The sequence below is a fragment of the Echinops telfairi genome, unplaced genomic scaffold (assembly GCF_000313985.2).
Source record: "Echinops telfairi isolate 266 unplaced genomic scaffold, ASM31398v2 ScPeMD7_7427;HRSCAF=8465, whole genome shotgun sequence".
NCBI lineage: Eukaryota > Metazoa > Chordata > Mammalia > Afrosoricida > Tenrecidae > Echinops > Echinops telfairi.
The window spans coordinates 14791445-14818246 of NW_022111327.1; the positions used below are offsets into that span (position 1 = coordinate 14791445).

The 26802-nt window shown below is 43.0% G+C and overlaps 1 protein-coding gene and 1 pseudogene across 1 annotated transcript in view; both read right to left on the minus strand.

Annotated features, from left to right (window-relative positions):
• Nucleotides 1-9020: 9020 nt before the first annotated feature.
• The window catches only part of DOCK11 (dedicator of cytokinesis 11), a 171006-nt gene continuing 153224 nt past the window's right edge, over nucleotides 9021-26802 (minus strand). Inside the window, exons 47-54 of the mRNA XM_045298560.1 lie at nucleotides 24539-24661; nucleotides 24009-24122; nucleotides 23349-23495; nucleotides 19701-19911; nucleotides 18416-18606; nucleotides 17886-17986; nucleotides 15259-15397; nucleotides 9021-10635 (exon numbers count right to left, since the gene is read on the minus strand). Coding sequence (XP_045154495.1) covers nucleotides 10513-10635; nucleotides 15259-15397; nucleotides 17886-17986; nucleotides 18416-18606; nucleotides 19701-19911; nucleotides 23349-23495; nucleotides 24009-24122; nucleotides 24539-24661 — 1149 coding nt within the window. The 3' untranslated portion in view covers nucleotides 9021-10512. The remainder of the gene's footprint in view (nucleotides 10636-15258; nucleotides 15398-17885; nucleotides 17987-18415; nucleotides 18607-19700; nucleotides 19912-23348; nucleotides 23496-24008; nucleotides 24123-24538; nucleotides 24662-26802) is intronic.
• LOC115872603 lies at nucleotides 22310-22750 on the minus strand (annotated as a pseudogene).

Genomic DNA, 26802 nt, shown 5'->3' on the forward strand with positions numbered 1-26802 from the left:
TTGGGTAGCTTTTCCTAAAGGGCTTCTATACTATAAAGGGTAGAATATAGGGAAGGGGGATGCTGAAGACCATTTGAATCTCTTAGAAGAAAGCTAGGGAAATGATCTGTGAGCATCAGCAGTGGAACTCCAAATGAGAAGTACAATGTTCCTGCCTGGGGACACAGGTCTCCATCATTTGACCTAACCATGGTCCCTGTCTCACTCCCAGCTAGAGTGGAGGGGTGGCTCCAGAGACACAGAACACGTGATGGCTGGCAACAATTCAGCCATTGTTCTGTTTTATATGCTTTTCCTCACTGACTCCTCACCACAATTTTATGAGGTAGGTACAATGAACACCTCCAGTTACAGAGGAGGAAACCAAGGCACAGAGGGAGTAAGTCACGTGTCCTAGTTACATGCCGGTGTTGGGATTCGGGCCTAGGCAGTCTGTCATTGGAGTCCTGTGTGCTCTGAACACTTTGCTGTAAAAACCCAGACCAAACCCACTGCCCTCGAGCCTATAGACACAACAGCCACAAACGCCCCCTAACCTACTGAGCTTGAATCAGTGGCAACTCACAGTGACCCTATAGGACAAAGAAGAACTGCTCCATTTCCTTGACTGTAAATGTTTATGGGAGCAGACGGCTTCCTCTTGGCAGACTTTGTGGTTAGTAGCCCAGTGCTTAACCTACTGTGCCAGCAGAGCGTATAAAAGGAATGCCCAAACTCTCAAAATAAGAATAACCTTTAGAGGGAAGGCAGCCAAAGCCTGTGAGTAGGCTATGGGGAGGCCCCCCACCAAAGAATCTTGTCCAGAAGCACAGGTGGAGATGAAGCACTGTGGGTAGTGATCATGGTGGAGGTTCTAATATACAGGACAGCATCACGAGATGGTTACACCAATGGGGATATGTTGAAGTTTCCCTCCAGAAAATTATTCTTCTGGGGGCTAAACCTTCGAATTTTGACTTTCGTTTCAATAGGGAAGTGGTGGTGACGGTTGTGGTCTTACCTCGTTTTCACAAACACATAGACATTCTGTGTAAATGTCAACAATTATTTCCATGAAAATAATTTCTTCTACATGTGATCTCAGCTGACCCTTTAACTACTCTAGAATTGTGCCATGATGTTGAACACCAAATTTCCTTCTGGGTGCTTTTCTTTGCATTCTTATCACTTGGGTAGGGCTGATTTTTTTGTCGATTTGGCCTTTGTTGCATCCTCATTCCCTTTTAGTGTGTGCTTTTGGGGTTGCTAGAGGAGCCCTGCTGGTACTGTGAGTTGTGTGTTGAGCTGCTAACCCCAAGGTCAGCAGTTTGAACCCACCAGCCACTCCACCACAGCAAGGTGAAATTTTCTATTCCTATAAAGATTTATAGCCTTGGCTTGAAGGCAAACAAGCGGCCATCTAGCTCGGAAGCAACAACCCCACAAAGAAGCACACAAGCCTGTGTGAACACGAGGTGCTGAAGGGATCAGGTAGCAGACACCAAAGAACAAAAACCATCATTGTGTGACCACCTTCCACACATAAACACTGAAGACGAATGTGTGCATAAGTAAGTGTGGTGAAGAAGGCTCATGGTGCCCGGCTATCGAGAGATAAGGTGTCTGGGGTCTTAAAGGCTTGAGTAAACAAGCGGCCATCTAGCCCAGAAGCAACAAAGCCCACAGGGGTAGAGGGGAGGAGATGAGTCACTTAGGGTTCAGTAGCAATAATGAAACTCACAACCTTTCTCTTCCTCCCCCCAACTATCATGACCCCAATTCTACCTTGAAAACCTGGTTAGATCAGAGGATGCACAGCGATACAGATGGGAACTGGAAACACAGGGAATTCAGGACAGGTGAACCCCCCAGGACCAGTGTTGAAAGTGGCGATACCAGGAGGGAAGTGGGGGGTGTATAGAAAGGGGGAACTGATCACAAGGAACTACATATAAGCTCCTCCCTGGGGGATGGGCAACAGAAAAGTGGGTAAAGAGAGACGCTGGGCAGTGTAAGATAAGATAAAAAAATAATTTATAAATTATCAAGGGTTCATGCGGGAGGGGGGCGCAGGGAGGGAGGGGGAGGGGAAAAAGGAAAATGAGGAGCTGATTCCAGGAACCCAAGTGGAAAGAGAGTTTTGAGAATGATGAGGGCAACAAATGTGTAAGTGTGCTTTACACAATTGATGTATGTGTGGATTGTGATAAGAGTTATATGAGCCCCAATAAAATGATTTTTTTAAAAAGATTTATAGCTTTGGAAACTCACAAGGGCAATTCTCTGTCTTATAGGGTCGCTATGAGTCAGAATTGCCTTGGTGTCAGTCAAGTGAGAGATTTGGCTTGGGAAGTGGGGCTGGGGGAGCAGAGAAATCAGGATTTTCCATGTGTCTCTGGAGGAATCTCAAGATGGGCTCAAGAAGGGGCCCCAGACTTGGCTGGAGTGAGTGCAAAACTAAGTAAATCTTCCAGTGTACCAGTATCATCATTCCTCGTCGTGTTCAGGACCAAATGACCAGGACATTTGCCTCCAGAGGGACGATGCCTGATGCAGCTCATGTCTTCCAGTGGCTTCCATCATTTCAGCATTCCGGCTTTTGCTTTGTGATCAGAAAACAGTCAACATGTATTTTGAAAAGCTTAAAAGAAAAACCTTTTTTTTTAATGGGGACTCCATCCAAGATGGCCCCAGCTTGATGTGTCGGGAGTTCATCTCAAGCCTTTGGAGGCAGTGTGGGCAGAGACAACATGGCAAATGGCCCTGGGTCTTTTCACTGGGCTGTCTCAAATCCTGACTGGCCCTCGAAAGGATTCGCAAACAGTTCACTACATATTAGGAGCTGGCCAGCCTTGTTCTGAACAGTGTTCCCTATCTATAATGGTGTTGTTTTGCTTCAATCCATCTACCAAACGCCTCAATAGATGAGTCCTAGGTACTATTATTCACGTCTCTCCAAGAGACATGTTTCTTTTCAAGAATCCTGAATTTGACTCAGTCTGTTAATGGTAGAAAAATACCATCCTTGGGCTCTCTCTTTAATTGAAACATGCAGTCTGCAAACCTGTGTACAGCTTTGATCACTCATATAACCAGCCCACAGCAGGGGATCAATCAATATGTGACAGAGGACTGGTCTAACCATCCCCAGAGTGCAACTCTGACCTGCTCACCTGGAAGATACAAGTTGTTTCTTGCCATACAGTGTGTGTGTGTGTGTGTGTGTGTGTGTGTGTGTGTGCGCCAGACAGTGTGTGTGTGTATGTGTGACAGACAAAGGCACATACAGTCAGCGGGTAGGATGAGGAGTTAGAGTCTCAAAGATTCTCAGCCTTAGGAGAGCTACTGAAGCAGTCAGTATTGCAAAAGGAAGTGGTACCTACAGAATGGGACTTACAGAAGAAAAGCTGAGGCCACCTGCAAATATTTTCTACCAGAGGTCGGAAGCTAAGTGGAGCATATATTTTCTTTTCTGGACCACAAGAAAAGACTGATTTACTGAGTCTTAAGACTAAAATGAGATAAGGGGGGATATGTCCAAGAAAAATTGAGTGTGCTGCCTGCATTTCCATGTTACCTGTTTTTATATGTACTTAGTACTCTTGCTCAGCATATCCCTTAAAGTTGTGATTGGCTTTCCTGGACTTCATATAACAATAAAAAGGAAGAAGTTCCTTTTTTTCTACTTCCTGTTTTAAAAACCCTGCCTAAGGTACTTCCTACACACACACGTTTTTACCCAACCTTCAAGGGCCTGTTGGTGCCATCTTCTCCACAAGCCTTATTTTGCCCATATCTGCAAAGGTGTTCACTAACACGGACTTGATATTACCAGACCTCTTCATATCACTGTTATGTGTGCATGTCTTATCTCCCCCAACCGCAATCTGAGGGTAGGGATTTCTGTTCACACTGCCTTATATGTTAAAAGTGGCTTCAGAAGCATGTTTATCTAAGCTGGGCTGGCTTTATTTCATCGAGACAGTTTAAGCATTCATTCAGTGCCAGGCCCTTTTTCAATGCTGAGGAAACAGAGGTAAACAGATCAGACAGATCCTCTACCCTAATGGAGCTTAGCCGTGTAGTAAAGAAGCGGAAGAAATGAGCCTCTTTATGTGTCTAGAACATTGCAACAAGAGCCCATAGGAAACAGCATAGAATAGTTGAGAACATTGTGCGGATGGAATGACAACTCTGGCCCTATCTTGAATTGGATGTGTATTTTGAGCACATTTCTTAACCATCTCTGCATCCATTTCCCTGTATGACACATGTAGATCCTATGGCTATTGGGAGACTTGATTTAGGAAACAGATGCAAAAGTATGTTGGAGGGAACATCCTCAACTTGATTTTTAAATGGCATCAATGAGAACCCCACAGCTAACACATCACTTACATTGTAAACAAGACAAAGATGTCTGTTCTTACCACAGCTAGTAAGTGCTGTATTGGAAGGTCTACTTAGATTGTAGGTAAGAAGTGTAAAAAAGGCATTGAGCTTTGAAAGGAAGTTGAATGAGCTCTATTCGCAGGTGACACAGTCTTCGATATTAAAAATTCTAAAGATTCTACCTCCATTTTGTAGAGCTACTAAATAAGTTCAGCAAGGTTGCAAGGATACACTTTACAGAAACAGGCTTTCTGGAAACTAGTCATGGATCATCTGAGAGAATGGAATTAAGAAAACAGCCACATCAAGCAGGATAAAGTAGTTAGCACTAAATTTGTCAAAAGACACACAAGAAATATGGTTTTTAACATATATTTTTCAAACTGGGGTTTCTCTGTTGTATTTTGTTATTGTTGGTAGCCTTCTTGACTCTGTTAATGTACGTATCTATCTTTTTCAGTATATGAAACCCAGGATGGGTGAATCCATTGAGACAATAATTAGATTAAGGATTCCTGGAGGGTAAAGCAGATGTGTGTGTGGGAGGGTGTGGGGAGCTAATGTCAAGGATTTCAAGAAGGCAATGTTTTGAAACTGTGGTAGTGATTGAACAACACTACTTGATATGATTGAACCATGGAATGGTATGGCATCTGGATTATATCCTAACAAAATAGTTTTGGGGGGAAAAGGCATGTGAGGTTTGTCTATTGCAAACAATACTGCTGAAAGAAATGAAACGGGATCTAAAGAAATGGCTTGACGCAGTGGCTGCAATGGAAGGTTCAAACCTAACAATTGGGAGGATGGCGCAGGACCAGGCAGTGGTCCTGTAGGGTCGCTGAGTCAGAGCTGACTCGCTGGCACCTGACAACAACAAAGCAATGGGAAAACATGCTTTGTTCATGAATGGGAAACAGTCCCCAAGGCAGGTTCAGATTCAGCATAATTGCTACTCCAGTCCCCGCTGCTGAGTTTTTCTTCTCTGTGTCCAGAAATGGACAAGCTAACCCTGAAATTTGTATGGAAATACAAGGAAGCCAGAATAGCCGAAAACAACCCCGAAAAAGAAGAACAAAGTTGGAGGCCCTGCACTTCCTCCTTTTAAAACTTACTGCACAGCTCTATGAATCCAGATGGTGTGGCACTGGCAGGAATAAAGATAGGGTAGAACTGAGAGTCTAGAAATGAACCCATACCTTTATAACCGCTTGCTTTTCAACAAGCGTGCTAAGACCACTCCAGGGGACAAGAATGTCCTTTTAATACATGGTGCTGGGGCAAACGGATATTCACCTACAGAAGAGTGAAGTTGCACCCTAACTTCGCTACACATAATAAAAATTAACTTGAAATGTATCAACAATCTAAAAGTAGGAGCTACAACCAGAGAAGTCTCCGAAGAAAACACAGGTGTAAATCTTTGTGACTTTAGATTAGGCAGAGTCTATATATGCACCAAAGCATTGGCCCTTATCAAAATTAAGAACGTGTGTTTCTAAGGATGCCACCACAACAATGAAGAGACAACCCACAGAAGGGGAGAAAGTGCCATTCACTGATCTGATAAAGGACTTGGACTCCTATCTAGAATATAGATGAAGAACCTTTACAACCGGCTAAGATGGACAACTGAAGTACAAATGAGTCTAAAAAAGCAAAACAAGAGAATTCACAAGGTAATCGAAACTACACTAACATACCACTTCACACGCACTTTGAAGGCCAAGAGGAGAAACCGGGGACAATAACCAGTGCCGATGAGGATGTGGAGAAAAAGGAACCCACACACATCACAGCTGGCGGTGCTGTTGGGTGTGTCAAGTCGATTCTGACGACGCGGAGGGACCGAATGTACAACAGAAGAGAAAATGACTCCAGACACTCCAGAAAACACCCCAGGGTTCCTAAAAAAAGTTCAAGATAGTTCGCCTCCGTCCCAGTAATGCAAGAGCTGCATAATAAAAACTACAACCCTGTGAAAAGACATACAAGACTGACATGTGGAGGGTCTTCTAAGGAGATGCCCACAAAAATGGAAAATAGTCCAACAATGAACATGAGAGTTCATAGCAGCATTATTGATGTGGCTAAAAAATGGCAGTAGCTCTAATGCTGATCAGCAGAGTGGACTATCATCACTGGCATAGGGTTCATTGACAAGATGCTGAAACATGACTAAAGCCTGAGACCAGTGAGTGAGAGCCAGTTACCAAATGCCCCCAACTGTATGATTTCAATTCTATGACGTCATCTAGACGAGGCAAAGTCCAGAGCCTGAAAAGTAGACTAGCACTTCCTAGAGGCTGGGGGGGGGGGGGGGGGGGGGGGGGGGGGGCGGGGTATGGGGAGTGACTGTTTAATGTGATAGAAATTTCTACCCGGGATGAAAAGGGATCTAAAATTGTGACCGTAGTCACATAATTCTGTGAATCTATTAACATTGAATGATATACTTGAAATAGATGAATTGTATGGTCCGTGAAAGATGTTTCATAAAGGGGAAAAAGCATGGTAAAAAAAAACAAGTTTTAAAATGTCACTCCACCAAACCAAGTCTTTGAAGAACTTAGCCACACTTCAATCGGGAGTTGGATAAGCAGACAGACACTTTTCTTAGAGAGGTGCCACTACGTGGATGGGAACTAGAGAAACGCTTAACTATAATCAGATAAAGGAAGTCCTATTACTGGCCAGTCCTAGGATGGGACTTGTTACGCAAACCACTCCCTGCCAACTTTTATTCTATTTCTTTCCCTCTCTCTGTTTTGATAGCGGCAGTGTTGTGTTCAGAACTAGACCAACACTGAAAGCAACCAAACATTTTGTGAGTCAAAGCCTGTAACAGCTAAGCATGAATACCCTAGAAAACGCCTGTGATTGTAAAGCATTGCTTATATTCCTCATCTCAGAGAAAACAAGTCTATTAAAACAAACAAACTTGGATTCTTATGATGACCTAGTTTATTATTTACCTAGTGAGTTGTTGCTAGATCTATGATGTTTGATTCTAAAGCTATTGCTACGACAGGTTTCCCTTTTAATTTTTAAAAAGATTCTTAAAATATTTATGAGGACTGGAATATCATCACTGGGGTATTACTTCTCTCTATATATATATGTATATTTATATTCAACCAAATCACACAGTGATAACAATAACAACCCCGTTTGTAGACATGCCCCCCCCCAAAAAATTGGTGACAATCTATTTCATATAAAATAACTTTTCTCTATGGCCTATCATTATAGTGATAAAAGAACACTTAATTCTCTTTCACAATATGTTCAAAGACTATCAAAACAATCCTTCCCAAAGGAAGTTGGGATTCACGTTTACTGACAAAAAAAACTACCAGCAGAGCAGAAATAGCCTGTGATGTGAGTTAATCTAGAGGTCAACAGTTTCTGTAATCACTAATCAGAGTAAGTGGTAATATGTGCAATGGTTAGAAATACATCCTACTTGGTTGGCTTTGTCATCCAGCTCCCTTATCTTCTGAACGTTGAGAAAACTAATCTAGTGGAATTGTCCCATGCCCTTAGCCACAGGAAATACAATGACCTTTGGCTTTTCTCTATAGCCATCCAAAGAGTCATTTTGCATAATGTCTTCTCTGACAAGGTTTTATGGACTCATAATAGCTGTCTAGTTGGTTTGTTTCCATCTCTCTGTGCCTCAAATACAACTGGCAACATTATGAGTCACCATTTAATCAAGCAATCGCTCTTGTTTAAATTCCTTCGCTGGTTCCCTCTTGCATATTGAACGAAGTCCAAGCACAATTAGCCTGGCGTTCAAGGCCTTCCAAACCCTGTCCAACCTTTCTTTACTAGATTTGTCCAGCAGACCACTGCAGTGAACAAAACTGGTAGCCACACCATCCTCTGAACTTCTGCTATGTCTTTTTCGCAACTTTGCTCATACTGTTCAGAGGGTTTCATTGGGGCGGGAGCAGGAGACACAAGCCTGGAGCCAGGTGGTCCCTGTCATCTTCTCTCAAGGCTTGTCCCGCTCTACCACATGAAGCCCTCCCTGAGTGTTACAATTCACAAAATTCTTTCCTGAAGAATCATGGACTGTCATTTAGTAATATTCAGATAAAACTTCCCATGTCTTATACCAACTATTAATAGTTTTTTCCTCTTCAACTAGATTTTAAGCTCTTTGAGGACAAAGAGCATTTATTATCTTTCCAAACATTACCCATAATGCACAACACTAAGCTTGGGGGAAGCAACCTCACTGACAACATAAATAATCAAAACTCACCGCCATCAAGTTGATTCCAACTTCAAGTGGCCCCACCAGACAGAGTAGACCTGCCTCTGTGGATTTTTGAGGCTGTAAATCTTTATGGAATGGATGAATGTATGGATTGTGATAAGAGCTGTACGAGTCCCCAATAAAATAATTTTTTAAAAATCTTTATGGGAACACAAAGCCTCATCTTGCTCTCATGGTGGGAGCTGGTGGGTGTGAACTGTCCACTTGGTGGTTAGCAACCCAACATGTAATTGGGAGAAGGGATAAGTTACTCTTGATTGGCACATTTCCCAAGATGCCTTACTCTTGGAAGCAGCACTCACTCTAGATGTGTCCTTTCATGTACATTAAAATACAACCACTTTAAAGATGAAACTGATGCTATAGGTTGCTGTCATTTATTAAGCAAATTGCTACTGGAATACTTTTGCATGCCCCGTTAATACGAAGTTGACCAATTCTTCCCCCAAAGCATGCCAGTTTTTGATAGGCAAAGTCAACTGATCAAGCGAGGAGCATGTCTAAGACCAGAACACATGAGCATGTGAGCACACGATCAGATCAAGTCAAGGGTTCATGGAATCGCTTTATATTGTAGTGCTTCTGTTTTCTCATCAGCAAAAGAGTCTAACCTACCTAAGGAAAATTGGTCTAGAACTTGGAATTTACATGAAGGCCTAGAACATGGTAAGGAGAATGTGAGCTAAAAGCACTTCCCCACACCTTTTCTCCTATTTCCGTCATCTGAGGTTTCTTCAGCGATAGAAATGCTAGCTCACCAGAGCCATCCGTAGGGCTTCTGAGGCTGTCAGTCTTCACGGGAGCACACAGCCTCATCTTTCTCCCATGGAGAAACTGGCGGGTTTAAACTATCAACCTTGCAACACTTACCAGACAGTGCCACCAGGGCTAGCAGTTGCTAAACTGGATTGGTTACATAGACTGTCCCACGGCAGCTGCAACCATAAAGACTTACTGAAATGCTTGGCAGTCCTGTAACTGAGGAAAAGCAGCTGTATACAAGGCCTATCTCGGGCCTTGCTGCTCAAGCTGCGCAGTTGCACAGAATGTACTGATGGCCAGTTCTCCGAAATGTTTTGTGTAGCTTTATGGGTTGCCCTAGAAGATCAAGCTTTGTCAACAAATAGTGTTTGCTAAGGCACTCTGTGCCATATCCCATCTCTCTATATGGAAGCCTGACCAATTTCAATGACCTTGAATCATCAGGTCAAAAAAAAAAAAAAAAAGGTAAGCCTGGCATTTCTATGACATTCTTGGTGTTCCATTTATTTGGGGAAATTTCCTGGTTAAATAATACTTTGGGGCTCCTTTCTCCAGCCTTGGCTAATCATAGGCAACGATCCCACAATTTGAAATATCTGTGTGTTGACGGCAATGTTTTCAGCCTATTTTTCCCTCTCCAAAGCTTGGTGTAATCATGAATCAAGCTTCTGGTTAATAAAGATATGATATTCCAGGTGGGGTTTTCCTTCTTTTCAAATTACAAATGTTTCACCTTTTATTGTGTTCCATTATACAATTGTACACAGTACCATTATTGTTTGAAGCACTAATGAAGCAAATGGAAGGGACGCTTTTCCTCAAGCTCGACTTTTCAGTATACAGATTTACCATAGAAAGTACAAACCAAGCACAGTGGTGCAAGTTTCCAGGCACTTTCAAGTCGCTTAACTATTTACAAATACGTCAGCACCCTGTTTGAAAGCATGAACATTTTGGTGTGTGTGGTGATGGTGGTGGGGGGGGAGGGCAGAACACTCCATGTTCGCAAATCTTTCAATGTGTGACATTTGCACAGCTCCGAATATTCCTGAGCAAGGTCCGTCTCATTGCCATTTCCCATCCGCACGTCCTCAGACTTCAGCAGCGTACCTCGGGGAACCATAGCCTCTGTCGCCTGATGTGCCGCTAATTGCACAAAACACATGCAGTGTGTTGCTCATCCAGGGTGAATGCATCGTGTCTTCTTGGAATATCTACAACAAAGGACATGGGTGTGTTTAGCATGAAGCAGAAGAGCCACTGTCAAAAAAAGACCATGTATATGCAATGACAGGCATGTGCCAAATGTATCACTGACACTGAAGCGACTGGTTAAAATGACATAAAGCAGAAAGAGCAAAGAGGAACATTACCGGCTTAAATCTTCATAGCTGTATTACAAAGGCAGCATTAAAAAAAAAAGCAAAAAAGATCAGGTTATTGATTAAGAACATGAACGGATCCCAAACTTCAAAATTCACTAGAGTGAAAGGTAATGTGCTCTTTAAATAATGTCTGAACATACGGGCATCTGAAAACGATAACCACTGGGATCTCTGGCATGAGTCTCTTAACTGTGATGTGAACTGAATAGCAAATAACCCAGTAAAAACAAGAGTCATAGATCCTAATCTCTATGCCTGTGGTTAGGATCCCATTTGGGAATGGGTTGTCTATATTAATGTGGCAGGACTGGTATGGGGTGTGTTTGGGGGTCAATTCATTTTGCTATGTGAAAGACTAAAGAAGCAAGTAAGAGAAGCCGAGATGGGGGGAAGAGAGAGATGCCATGCCACATGAAGATGGCCCAGGAAGCAGATGTTCAGAAGAGACAACACAGAGAAAGAGAGAGCCTTCCCCTAGACCCAACACCGGTGTCAGGGTGCTAACCTCTGAAACTGTGAGAAAGACATTTCTGTTTGTTAAAGCCACCCCTGTGACACTTCTATCACAGCCGCACTAGAGACCTACAACATATGTAAAGACTGTTTCCCAGAATTACCTGTGGGGCTTTCCACACACGTGACTACTCATGCCCCTTCCTGGAGACTTCGACATAATATTTGATGAACATGCAAAGTCTCAGCTCAGTTCTCAATCTTTCAACATGTGGTTCTCCACAGGTTTGCACAGAAAATCCTAGATGAATCCTAAAAATTGACCTTTGGGGGCTATCCTGAGCTGTACCATTGGCATGGCTACAAATCATAAGGCCTAAATGAAATTCATGCTAGGGGAAATTCTTTCTACAAAAATGCTAACTCATATGATACTGCTTTGAAAGCATAGTATAGAGGCTTAAGCGATGACTAGATGATTCTCATAGAAGCCCTGGTGGTACAATGGTTAAGCGGTGAAAGGTCAGCGGGTGCAGCTCTGGGGGAGAACGGCCCTGGTGGATGGCTCCCATAGAGATGGTTCTTGTTGTTGGGTGCCATGGAGTCGGTTCCGACTCATAGCAACCCCACACTACCTGGTCCGGTGTCATTCTCACAATTGTTCTACCTTTGAGCCCACTGAGATTATAACCTAGGAAACCATACTCCTAGAATAGGAGTGGGCTTCAACCTGACGGTACCCAACAATAGATTATATCCATTAGAAATGTTAAGCCCAAAGCATCCTCATTCTGCAGAAATGACGAACACTCCAATGGCCCCCACCAACCCTATCTAATTAAGAAGCCTCCACTAACAGTTTTAAAAGAATACAAATCCCTTTTTACAAAGTCAAAAGGTTGAAGAAGTCTTTAAAAGGACTATTTACTTGCTTTGGGATAATAGAATAGATTGCATTGAAAGGGCCACGGACTAGCCAGACTATATATTTGGTCAAGGATTTATGGACTCCAATAGAATATTTTGTGTGTATGTGTGTGATTCAATTATGTTTGCATGAAGGACAAGACAAGTTTCAGGTTTTACAGTCTCAAAAGGGTACACAGTAGTTCTGGAAGGCGTGCCAAGTTGTGTGGAAGCTGCGCTAAGGCTCACAACTGGGCACAAATCACCACCTGGAAAAGAGCACCCACACGTGTGGAACTGGAGCAGGAGGGAGAAGCCCAAGAACCCCAGAGCAGCGGTTCTCAAACTGTGGGTTGTGACCCCTTTGGGGGTCAAAAGACCCTTTCACAGGAGTCACCTATGACCATCAGAAAACACATATTTCCGATGGTCTTAGGAACCGAGACACCGCTCCTCTATCCGCCTCCAGGCGGGTCCACCCACATGCAGATATACCCACATACGAGTACCCGGTGTGAAGACTGTTACTCATGCTGCACCATGCTTTAAGCCAAAATTTCATTTATCTGTCATTAGAAATAAATATTTCACAATATATAATCACAGATTGTTTTTGTGATTCATCAGATGCTTTAATTATGTTCAGTTTGTAACAATGAAAATACATCCTGCAGATCAGATATTTACATTACAATTCATAACAGTAGCAAAATTACAGTTATGAAGTAGCAATGAAAATAACATTATGGTTGGGAGGGGGGGTCACCACAACATGAGCAACTGTATTAAAGGGTTGCACCATTAGGAAGGTTGAGAACCATTGCCCTAGTGGCTAAGGGCCCACGTGGGCTAAGAGGCTGTGGGCCCTGAGTAGGCCTAGAATGGGCGCATGTGCACCTGTGCAGGGCAGGGAGACCCTCACTCTCCACCTACCGCTGATCAGGGGCAGGGTAAAAGAGCGAGGCCTTTCCATAGCCAGAATATTTCAAACTTCTGGCTGGGGAGGGGTGGTTGATGGTATTGGTGGACCCCATTGGCTGAGTTAGGCCCACCTGTGTGATGTGTCCAAGAGAATGGTTTCGCCTGGGCCTACGGGGCTTGAGTCTGTGCATACTCAGTTTGGGGTCTTCCCACAGGTGTTCAATGAGCATTTTACCCTCTGTTTTCTTTTGAGGTATTATTTTCCCTTGGGAAATAATGTATCTCCTTGAAATATGTGACTATGCAAAATACATTCTTTGGTGAGAGAATGTAATAGCCCGGTTGGCATGGTGGATTATGAGATGGACTGTTAACAACAAGGTCAGCAGTTCGACTGCCGGTCCCCCTGCAGTCAAAAGATGAGGCTTTCTACTCTCGTAAGATGTTAGTCTCGGAACCCCACAGGGCAGTTCTACTCTGTCCTACAGGGATGATATGAATCAGAATCGACTTGATGGCAGTGAATGGAATGGGAAATGGCGACTTTTTCAAAAAAGTACTATAAAGACAACCTTTTTTTCCCAATGGAGGGGGATAATAACAGAAAACTTGCAGACAAATAAAACATGAACCACAGAGAAAATCCTTGGTTAGTTGTCGATGGAGAAGTTTTACAAATGTCACTGCTGAGTTGACTCTCACTCACAGTGACTCGACAGGATGGGGTGAGGAACGGCTGGCCTGTGGGCCATGTAAGGCCCTTGCAATCATGAATACCAGCTACCATCACACGCCTCACAACAAAGAGAGGCAGTTCCAGCCATCACATTAGGGGCGCGCTCATTAGATGTTTGACCACATAGAACAGGCTAATTTTTAAGTTGATCATTTTGTATGGTCTGTGAATGAGGTTCTAAATGTCCAAATGGCCCTTGGCAATAAAACGGTTCCCCCACCCCTCCAGATACGACAAAAATCGCTCTCCCGCATAGGGTGTCTGAGGCTGGAATCTTTTGGAGGGGAAGAGACTGAAACATCGTCCTCTTGGCACAGCTGTTGAGTTGGAATAACCCATTCTTTGCTTAGTAGATGAGCTCTTAACCACTGGGCCACCAAAGCTTGAGAGCAGGTAGTATAGCGAGGGTTCTAAAACACTACGCTCCATGGCTTATGGGAATTAATTAATTACTGAGGGGTAGGAAGTACAACAGCAGATTAAAAACAGCTTCGGGAAACAAATCAAACACCCCCCTACAACACTTTTATGAAAGATCTTGATCCCAGTAATAATAGCACATGGGCTAATTTGCTTTCAGTTTGAATGATTTAAAGTTCAAGTCGAGGTGATGCAGCTGCATGCAAATTAAATAACTCTAAAACACAGTACACACTGGCTTAAGATGACACGTGCAATTGCTTTTTCTATTCTGTGGAGGAGGGGTTTTTGCTTTCTGCCTCCTATGTACCGCGAGGAACAGAAACCCGTGAATTGGAGAGTTTCCAGGAACACACTATGTAGTCTACTTGATAAAGATGCACTTCAGACAAGGAGGGTGCAAAGAAGCACAGGCCCTTTGTACACGAGCTGAGCTTGAGATACAGACCCTAAAACAAGTGGAAAGTCTTCCTCCTTCCCCGTCCTGATCACCCTGGCTGCTTCGGGAAGAACGGAAAAGAACCACCGGAAACCGAGAAGCAGAGAAATTACCTCAGAACTGCCTGCAGTCGCCCCTAGGTAAGCAAACAGATGTAACTTAAAGAAGGTATGCGAAAGACATAGAATCCTGATTCGAGACTCCATAAGCCAACAAGATCCCCAGATTCCCAGCCACAGAGAATGGGCATGTGGGGGCTATGTAGTTTCATTGAACGCATGGGAAGATGTACATATAGCTCATGAGAGCTTGAAAAACAAGGTCATTCCATTGAATTCTGGCTGACACCGCTTGACTGTTAGGGACTTTCCTTAGGAATGCTTTAAGGCCCCTGCATCAGTGATATTCTCACCAGTTCAAAGTCAATGGTGGCTTCCTGGGAGAAAGATGAGGCTTTCTACTCCCGTGAAGAGTGACAGTCTCAGAAACCCACGTGGAGAGTTCTACTCTCCTACAGGGTCTCTCTGAGCCAGAATCACCTCGATGGCCGTGAGTTTAGGGTTTGGGGAGTACTTGCCTGCTCATGGATTATGTCAGACAATTCTTTCACCATGTCTCTGAAATTTGACTTCAGCCCTTCATGGTACTCAATTTGATCTTCTTTAATTAGCCGCTCATTGAGTTCCAGTGCAATGCTGCAGGCTTGTATAAATTTCCTGGAGTGAACATCAAAAAGATAAAGGGTTTACTTTTGACGATCAATTGGATACTCACTGTTAACCATGGTGTGCCTGGAAGGAAGATCCAAGTCCTATCTGTTCTCTCCCTGTGCCTTTGCCATGGCCACTTCCAATGTCAGAAAACCATCTTCCTTTCTTTTCCAGCTCTGTCCTTTGGTTTCTTACCACCTTTAAGACCTTACCTGAAACCATGCTCTAGGAAGCCTTTTGCCTTGGCACTATCTTAGCTAAATCTGAGTGCTATTAATTTGCACCTGTAGACAAGGAATTCTTTCATTCCAAGATGACTTATTTGGGGCTTACTAAATACCAGCAGGAATCTTCTGGGTAGCTCACATGGTTAAGTGCTCAGCAAACTAGCCAAAAGGTTGGCAGTTCAAATCCACTCAGAGGCCTGGTGATCTGCTTCAGAAAGGTCACAGTCTTGGAAATTCTGTGGAACCGAGTTCTACTATGGACCCACAGGGTTGCCATGAGTTGGAATTGACTCAGAGGCTGTTAGCTACAGTAACCACACACACGCACTAGCATCCTGGGCACTATAAGTGTTAAAAATCTGCCCTGGTTGGTAAGAAATGGATGATCCATCATAAAAGTATTTTTCCATTGTTTCATATGTGTATGTTTAATGTCTGCAATTAAAGTGTCCATCTCAGGAAACAAAGTCCTTCATTGCCCATTTGTTTTACATCCCTGTCCTAGCAATTAGTTGAGCTCTTTTGTCCATGTCAGACATTAATAAATATTAGCGAGTGAATGACTACTAGGTACTGTGCAACCGGGAACAGTTGACAGCATGCAGACAGGAGGAGTGAATGAAGTGTGGTTGTTTGGTATCACTGAGTCAGTTCGGAAGCATCGCGACCCTGTGGACAACAGAGCAAAACACTGCCCGGGCCGGTGCCAGTCTCACACTTGTCCGTATGTTTGCGCCCATGGTTGCCGGCACTGTGTTAACCCAGCTTGTCCAGGGCCTCGCTCATCTTCTCTTTTATGAAGCAAGAAGTCCTTTGCCAGAGACTGCTGTGAGTTAGGAGCAAAGGAGGGGTGGATGGGTTATCCTAGTTCTCCTTTGTCGATTTTACTCAAATCTCTCCCCTTTGGAACGCAAAATCTTTTTAATATATTAAACAAAAGGTGTCTACTGCAATAATACTCAGGCATGCCTTATTTTACAGAGATGCTCAGTGAAGCGAAGAGATTACATGCCCAGTAGGTAAATTCCCATCGGTTTAAATCTGCTGCACATGACCTCTGCAGAGTACTGACAATAAAGGATGTTACTTTGAGAATGAAGGTGTCCCTGACCCATACCATGGTATTTTCAATTGCCTCATATACCTGTTAAAGTTAAACACTGAATGAGGAAGGCCAACGAAGAATCAATGCTTTGAGTTTGTGGTGCTGGCAAAGACTGTTGAAAAGTACCATGGACTGCCAAAAGGACAAGCAGATCTGTCTCGGGAGAAGTACACTCAGAATGCTCCATGGAGGCAAGGATGGCGGGACTTTGTCTTACACACTCAGGGCGTGTTGTCAGGACAGGCTAGTCCCTGGAGAAGGGCATCATGTTTGGTAAAGCTGAGGGGCAGCGAAAGATAAGCATGCCCTCAAGGAGATGGATTGACTCCGTGGCTGCAATAATGAGCTCAGCATAGGAATGATTGTGAGGATGGTGCAGGACTGGGCAGTGTTTCGTTCTGTCATGTATCGGGTCACTATGGGTCGTAACTGACTTGAAGGCAGCTAACAACAAATTCCCAGTCGAAATAAGAATATGTTATAGGAGCAAGTCGAGGAAACCCTCCCAGCCCCACCTTGCTTTCTACCATAAGTGGTCTGAAATGCAAGGGTGAATCGGGCAAGGAATGAAATCACTGATGAATGCAGGCTTGTGTCTGTGTCACTTAAAATAGTCACAGCAATAAAGTCAGCTGGGATACTCAATCTCTTAGGGCAACAAGGGAATTGTTCACGTCCAAAGCATGGACAAGATCACACTTCTCCTTGCTACTTGGAGGTCACTTGACTATTGTAAAGGAGAATTGTCTCCTAAGAATATATTTTTGAAGAGGGGGACTATTGAAGGGTAGCAGTGGTGGTTCTCCTATGTGGGGAACTCCGATTCCCAGCCAAGGCACTGTAAGTGCAACTACCACCTGTCCATCAGTGAAGGCGTGTATGTTGCTGTGAAACTACACAGGCTGTAGGAGAACTTCCAGACTGAGATGGATTAGGAATAAAGGACTGGTGATCTGGTCTAAGAAACCAGCCAATAAAAATCCTATGGGTCACAAAGATCTGATCCTACTGGGCAAGGGGTCAAGGACCAACTCGATGGCAGGGAGCAACATTATTTGGGAAAACTTTTCTTTTTTTTTTTAAGACTTTTCTTTTAAAAAGAAGAAAATGGGGAGGGGGCCAAGAATCATGATCCAATCTGAAGACCACAAAAAACACTTACCTGAACATGTCTTTCAGCTCATTCACCTTTTTAGGTGGATATTTGCTGGCTTGACTGTCATTTAAGAAAGTTCTGGCATATGCCAATGGACCAGCATTGACCTAAATTAGAAAAAAAGAAAAAAAGGAGAACAGTGTCAGAAATGTAATAAAATTCTATTTTTTAAAAAACCACAAAATTGACACAAGATCCGTAGCTGAGAAACCATATCCTTAACTACAATTTGATTCAGAAAATCATTAGCTAAAGCAAAGAACTTACAAAGATAACATTCTAGTACCTTAGTTAATGATTTCTGAGCTATCAACATAGGGTTTGGTGACAGAGGATCTTCTGTCAGATACAATGCACGTACATCATTTCTAGAAATGAATTTAAATAAAACTGCTTTATGAAGTCACTTAAAAAAATTATGCCCTAGTTTTTACACTCTGTAAGAATAAATGGCACAATAGACAATGAACGCTTGTTACCTGCCCTCATGGAGGCCAAGAAAAGCAATTAATACATGGCCAGTGACCAACACGTACCTGCACAGAGACACAGCCCTGTAATTTGAGTTGCAGCTGGATCATGTCCACATCAGCAGAGGAGCAAAGCTTTTGCAGTTCTGCAGTTTTATCTTTTATCTCATCAGTAGCAACATCAATTGGTTTGAGATTAATCTGCTGCTCATAGTTTATAGGGATCCTCTTCTTCACATATGGAAATGAGTTTGACGCTGTTAAAATGTACAGGGGGATTTACTATCTTAAAAAAAAACAAATAGGTATTCTGAGACCAACTTTTAAGACCCCAGACGCTATTATTCATGATAGCTGGGCACCATCTAGTTTCTTCATCACACTTTCCTATGGAACCCATGTCTTCAGTGATCTTCTGGTGGACTCAATGTGAATTAGCTTGAAACTTTTAATATTCTCTGCTTTATATTAGATTGAGGTATCTACCGGTTTTGAATGGCCATTGTTGATGATTCCTTGCTAGGTGTATGCCCTGGTTCTCTATAGTTATCTGTACAGGGAAACTGGGATTGGTGGAAATACAAAGACAATAATGGGATTGATGAGTATCTGGGGACATGGAAGGAGAGGGAGGGGGAACATCAATGTGTAAAAGAAGGGAGAAAAGGCACAAAATTGATTATGATGATGAATGTACACTCTTTCTTGATGTTATTAAACTACTGAATTGTAAAGATCAATAATTTAAGAATAAATAAATATTTGTTTATTTAAATGTTGGTTTCAAAACAGCCGAATTCAAGAAAGGGAAAAAATTGTTGGGCTTTAATTCTCCTAGATGTTTTCTGGGAGATCCCCTGGGCGCACTATCTGGTGTCTGCCCGCATAGGGCGGAGGGCGGAGCTCTCTGTGAGATACTGCTGAGCGGTCCAGGAGCCCAGGTGGTTTCACTCAGAGCTCTTTGTGGCATAGTGGGTTACAAGAAGGGCTGCTTGATGCAAAAGTCAGTAGTTCAAAACCAGGAGGAAAAGGAGGTTTTCTGCTCCCATAATGATTTATCATCTTGGAAAAACACAGGGGCAATAAATACTACTTTGGCCTACAGAGTGACCGAGTCATAGTGAACTTAGTGGCAGTGAGCTTTGTTTTGTTTTGTTCTGGGCTGAGCAATCATGGATTACATATGGGAAATCAATGGTTTCACACAGGGAAGTGTTTGTGCAAACTAGCGACTGAACAGCAGAAGAACGAAGAATTCAGATTCCGGTTGTATTTCCTTGCTGGCCAGCTGCTACTTCAGTGTGGGAAAAGTGCCAAGACAAACATGCAGTTAACATGCAATCCTACGTACTAGTCAGGATGGTCCGGCGTTTGCATTGTTCTTCTATACAGCCTTGCTTTTTGCCTGATAATGTGTAAGGTGCCTCAAACACAAATCTGGTGATGTTATGGCTTCTTTCGAACTCAGTCTTTCTTTCTGTGAGTTCTTTGTCATCAAAGTAGGGCTTCACATAAGTGACTTGGATGTGAGCATACTTTGGATCAAGCTCCTTGGCATTTACCTATGGGAAAGGAAAGATTTCTTTAAGTCAATGAAATGGCAAAGAGCGGGTAGGCAGGCTATTCTTTCTTTCAAACCACTATAAGAACACTGTCAGTAGGATTATATTCCCCACTAATTATACACACAGCTGAAGGAAGTCTTTGCTCTTTTTTTGGGGGGGAGGGGGTGGAGAACAAAAGTATATATGTATATCAATATATTTTGTTTCCTTCTGATTATAAAGATTTTCCAGAAATGACAGATTTAGGAGATGACAAAAACACATGAGAAAAACAAAACTTTCATGCTATCACCCAGAATGATAATTATTTGCATTCTCATGTATTTTCCTACTGATCTTTTCTGGTTCTCTTTCAAAAGTGGCATCATCCAATGTCTTGTGATCCTTTCTGTTTCAAAAGTGAGATGGTACATTGTCTTGCAATCCCGACCCCTTCAAATACACTGTAGTTTTAGGGCTCTATATCATCCTCATTTACAGGCCCCTTTTATTTGACTGCACTGTGTGTGGCTTTCCATTCAACAACCGACACATTGGTTGCAGTCCTCCTGATGTAATAGCATTCTCCACTTTCTCCCCGGGTGTCCTGTGGCCTTTCCTCCTTGACATCCCCAGACTTTTTCATGGCACAACTCCTGAGTTGTCTTCCAATAGTAATTATAAACAATGCCTTGTATTTAAGCCTAGGTTCATTTTCCCGATTCCCACCCATACCCTGGCCCCAAGAAAAAGTCTGAGACGTTGCTCAGCTAAAGAAGTTGCTTGCTTTTAAGGACTTTTATACTTAACACCCAATCACCCTGCAAAATATTTACCAATCTCTATATCCACCAGCAGTGTTTGGCCTAGAGTGGGAACTTCTGACTGCATTATCCTAATCTGATCCTACATTAATATGGAGGAAGGGGATCACCGAGAGGCACCTTGGCCGACAACTGACATGAGTAAATCTACAAAGTGATGATTTTCATGGTAGACAATACAATGTATCATTGCCACTCAAAAGATTTTCATTCACTCAGTAGGCAGCAGCTTATAAGGTCAATAGGTTCTTCTTAAAAAGGAGCCTTGGTGGGTCTGTGGGATAAGTTAAGCATCAGGCTGCTAAAGGCAAGGTTGGTGGTTCAAACCCATCAGGCTCTTCTTGGGAGAGAGATGAGGCAGTCAATGCCCATAAAGATTTATAGCCTTGAAAATGCAATGGAGCAGTTCTAAGCTCTCCTATAAGGTTTCTGTGGGTTAGAATCAACTCAAAGCGGTGTACCTTGCCTTCTAAAACAGGAAACTTCCTTGAGAAATAAGGATGTTTACTTACTACTGTGCTTTCGCTTGCAAAATTCTGTCTATAAGAAAGGATCCATTTTCCAGGAAATGGCCTCTCATCCTACATTGACAAGGCCTTGGGCCTTGCTCCTAAACCTATTGCAGCTTTAATGACAGCCACTGACACTGAACTAAGGGGGATGTCACAGGATAAAATGCGTGCCCCAGGATGACTCTAAACATGATGTAATTAAAAATCACGATGCCTAACCAGATTAACAATGAGTGCAATGTAGCAACGATGAAAAATACAACTTTCCTCTAGTTCCTAAATGCTCCCCCCGACACTATCATGATCCCAATTCTACCTTGCAAGTCTGGCTAGACCAGAGGATGCACACTGGAACTGGAAACACAGGGAATCCAGGGTGGATGATCCCTTCAGGACCAGTGGTGTGAGTGGCGATACTGGGAGCGTAGAAGAAGGGTGGGTTGGAAAGAGGGAACCGATTACAAGGATCTACATGTGAACTCCTCTCTGTGGGACAGACAACAGTAAAGTGGGTGAAGGGAGACATTGGAGAGGACAAGACATGACAAAATAATAATTTATAAATTATCAAGGGTTCATGAGGGAGTGGGGAGCAGGGAGGGAGGGGGAAAAATGAGGAGCTGATGCCAGGGGCTTAAGTGGAGAGCAAATGTTTTGAGAATGATGAGGGCAGTGAATGTACAAATGTGCTTTATACAATTGATGTATGTATGAATTGTGATAAGAGTTGTATGAGCCCCTAATAAAATGATTAAAAAAAATAATAGTTCATTTATATTGAGCATGCTCCAAACCAAATTCACTGCCATCAATTTGATTCTGATTCACAGTAAGTGACCCTATAGGACAGAATAGAATTGTGGGTCTGAGCCTGTAATTCTTTTTTTTTAAGGCCACTGACTTTATTGATTTAAAAAACTTCACAAGCATAAAGGCCGTTCTATCAAGAGAGCCAAATGTCCTAAAACAGACCAGAGGTGAAGGTGAGCGCGAGGGAAGGGCCAGGAAAGCTGGTCACTGTGACTGTGGACCTGGCAGGGATGGGGACTTGAAGGAAGGAAGGGGAACTAAAGCAGAGTGAGAAATCCGAAAACCTTGAAATGGTGAGGGGAGAGAACTCCCGGAGGCCCTGGAGCCATTGGATGCCAACGAGACACAGCAAGCTTCTCCTTTGCAGAGGACGGGGAAGAGTCCCGACCCAGCCGCACCTCCGGAGAGTCTGGGCTGGGGCCTCGGGGCTCCCCAGACAGCATCACAAGAAGGCGTCGCACCACTCTCGAAGGCACCCAAAGCACTTCCGGGACTGGTTGGCATCAGTGTCACACGTGTCCTTGAGCCATTCCCCGAAGAGATCTTCATCTTTCTTCAGCACCAGAAACTGCCCAAGGACTACACAGGCCTTGTCAAAGCCCCTCTCCTCCAGTTTCTGGCCCAGGACGTCACCAACCCCGGCCAGGCTCTTCACCGGCTTTCCCCCATGGGCTCCACCACAAAGTCCCGGTGCTTCTGGGAGGATGCCATCTTGAGCAGGCATATGAATCGGCAGCTCACCCCTAACGGCTCCTCCCGCCACGAGGTTACTCCCGCTGCTACCTCAACCACTAGAACTTTCCACGGAGCCTGTAAATCTTGATGGGAATAAACAGCCTCATCTTTCTCTCACAGAATGGCTGGTGGTTTCAAACTGCTGACCTGTGGTTAGGAGCCCAACTCTTAACCCGCTAAGCCACCAGGACTCCTAGCTTCTATTACTATTACTGAAGGTTTTTCACGTATCAAGAGCTCTACTAATCACTTCCTACATGCTAACTCATTTAATTCATCTAACAACTCCATCAGGTAGGTACTATATTCACCCCCCATTTACTAATGCGAAAAAGTAGGCCCAGAGAGGTTAAGTCATTCCTCCACGATCACTCAGCTAGTGATCAGCAGAGGAGGGAGACTTGAATCCTAGTTTCTCCGACTCCAAAGCCTCTGCGCTTTCTTTCACTTGCTCCCTGGGCAGCCTCTACTTCTGGGCTTCACCATCTCCAGAGAGAAAAAAGGTCAAGTCCGAAGCCACAGATCATGTGCGGAACTAACAAATGAGGGTGTCAAAAGGCAGGGGGTATATTACCTTGTCCGAATCCTGAATTATTTTCACATTCTCTGTACCAAATTTTTCACCATAGAGTTTAACAAGTCTCAGGGAGATCTCGGAGAGGCCAGTCAGCTTGGGCTCTTTGTAGATGTACTCCTTTCCATCCTCTTCTTCAAAAAATGACTATTGGAAAGTTCAACACACAATCATCTATTAAATAACACGAGCGCACACCTCATTTGGAGAGGAACCGCTAAAATAGCCATATGCTTGAAGCGAATTTTTAAAGACTATGTTACTACAATGCATTTGCATGCATTCAACCTGTTACCTTCAAATTAATGAGGTACATTTTCTAATTCACTCTCCTATAATTATGGATCTGCAGCTTTCTGTACCAGATTTTTTTCTCCTTCCCTGATTTTTCTTTCAAAGTTTGGCCTACTTGATATTGAACACTGGGACAAGTTTCACTGAAAACAAAACTGAAAGCAAAATTGTAATCTTAGGTGGTTGTACTCTGACCTAGACATGGGAACCAAAGTGAAGTTTAAACTGAAAGAGGCTCTCGTTGTGAACAGGCACTCTACCTAGACCAGTAACTGCTGTTATACTACAGCTAATAAATTCAAAAAATAATGCTAACAATGAAAGACAAATCAACCAAACCAACTCGATGAATGACGGCATACTTACTTGGCCATAAAAAGCAACCCTGAAGAAAGTACCTAGAAGCCTCTTTTTGGAGTGCATAACCTCCAGAATTTTTGTGTAAGCGCCGTGAAGAGTTCTATAGATTTGAGTAAGTTTCTGCAAACAAAACCAAAAACACACAGTTACTTGGGTCTTTTGGATAAGGACTGAATGCCTTCAAGGAGGGAGGGGGTTGGTAAACGGCACACCAGTCTGGATGGGGGCAATGCCCTTTGTCACCATCAGACAACAGTCCTCAGCAACTTCAGGTTGGTGGATAGACCTTAAAATCACCCACTTAACACTGAATTCCTAGATGGCACAATTCATTTGATTCACCTCTCGATGGTCATTTGTGGTTTTTTTTAACGTATCCAGCCATTACGAGCTGCCATTGCTATGCATCCCCTTAACTTTCAGGCGAATGAAAGAAAATACTAGAGAGATAGTAATAGAACAACTATATTACTGGTTTGTCCAACACCCAAATAAAATATATAGGCCAATAATCATCAAAAACTGAAATTGTCTACCTCAAACTCACGGCGTTTCTCATAAATTGGAATGATCAACTTGGAAATCTCAGAAATTACTTCGTAACGCTCTGCCTTCCATAAGCCATCCACACATTGTTCTAATAACTCCAGCAATACCTCCTGTGGTAAGAGAAAATCCAGTAAGATCCAACAGAGTTTTAAACACATACACGATGAAGAACCGTTTTGCAGTACTGAAGAACAAAAATTTCCAATTCAAATACCTGAAATATTGGAAGGTGAGAGCATTCATGAAAACCTGAAATGAACATTAATAACAGTCAACAGTGTTTTTTGTTTATTCACATAGTAAAGCTATTCACTGCTCTTGCAAATGGAAACAGATTTCGAAGGAGCACTTTTACAAAGAAACATATTGTTTGCATCCAATTGAGGAGGAAAAAATGGTAAATTCTGCTAAGCCTATGTTCTTGTTGTTTGTAGGTGCTGTTCAGTTGGTTCCAACTCCTAGTGACCCTATGATAAGAGACCGAACCACCACCCAGTCCTGCGCCATCCTCACACGTGTTTCATCACAAATGTTTCATCCCACGGTGTCCATCAGTCTCGATGACGACCTTCCTCTTTTTCAGCGGCCCTCTACTTTACCAAGTATGACGTCCTTCTCCAGGACTTGGTCTCTCTTGATGACGTGTCCAAAACACATGAGACAAGTCTCTCCATCCTTGCTTCTAAGGCACATTGTGGCTAGACTTCTTCCAAGACAGATTTGTTTGGTCTTCTGGCACCCCCTGGTACTTTCTATATTCTCTGCCAGCCATGTAATTAATTACCAAATGCATTGCTTCTTCAGTCTTCCATATTCAATGTCCAACTTTTACAGGCATATGAGGTGACTGAAATTACCAGAGTCAGTTTTAAATCAGTCTTGTGCAGCAGATTTATTCAATAAAATACGCCATTGGATTTCTTGACTGCTACTTCCATGGGCATTGACGGTGGGTCCAAGCAAGATAAAATCCTTCACAACTTCAAACTTCTGTCCATTTATCATGATGTTAATTACTGGTCCAGTTGTGGGGATTTTGGTTTTCTTTATATGAAAGCTGCAATCCATACTGAAGTCTAATTCTGGATTTTCATCAGCAAGTGCCTCAAGTCCTCCTCACTTTCGGCAAACAAGGCCGTGTCATCTGTATATCGCAGCCTGTTAATAAACCTTCCTCAAATCCTGATGCCATATTCTTCTGCAGATAACCCAGTTTTTCTAATTATTTGTTCAGCAAACAGACTTGACAAGTATGATAGGAGGATACAGTCTTGGATTGAAAGGATACATCCTTAGATGCACACCTTTCCAGATTTCAAACCCTGTTGAATTTCCTTATTCTGTTCACACAACTGCCTCTTGTTCCAGGTACAAGTTCAACATGAGCATAACGAAGTGTTCCAGAATTCCCATTCTCAATGTTCTCCATAGTTTGCTATGATCCACATAGTGTTAAAAATGTTCTATGCCTACAAATTTCTATGATTTCTATTAAAAACCTGTTGTGAGGGGTTTCAAAAAGTTTGCAGGAAAATTCCATTATCTTTCCATTTTATTTTCCATGAATATTTTCAAGGCCCATCATCTTTACTTCAGAAAACTTAACTCTTTCTTTTTTTTAAAATCATTTTATTAGGGGCTCATATAGCTCTTATCACAACACATACACACATCGATTGGGTCAAGCACATTTGTACATTTGTTGCCATCACCATTTTCAAGACATTATCTTTCTATACTTGAGCCCTTGGTATCAGCTCCTTATTTTTCCCCTCACTCCCTCCTGAACCCCTGATAATTTAGAAATTATTATATTTTCATGTCTTACACTGACTGATGTCTCCCTTCACCCACTTTTCTGTTGTCCGTCCCTCAGGGAAGGGGTTATACGTAGATCATTTTGATCTGATCCCCCTTTCTCTCCCCACCTTCCCCTTCCCCTCCTGGTATCGCTACTCTCATAATTGCTCTTGAGGGGTGAGATAGTTAGTTTATTGTGCCAGCCTGGCCAATAAACACAAGTGGGATTAATTGAAGGGCGGAGAGATAAGTGGCTCGGTGAGCCTCGCCTTTCGTCTCTCGTTCTTTGATCATCGGACCAGTGTGCGGCTGCCTTGCTTGTTCTGTGCCTCAATTTACAGGCTACGCTACCTGTGGGACGCCTAGCCTGTGGACTGTGTTGCTGTAAGTTGAGGTCCCTTTAAGACCACACGATTGAAATTTACATCTCTGGAGCTGAGGACTGACAGTT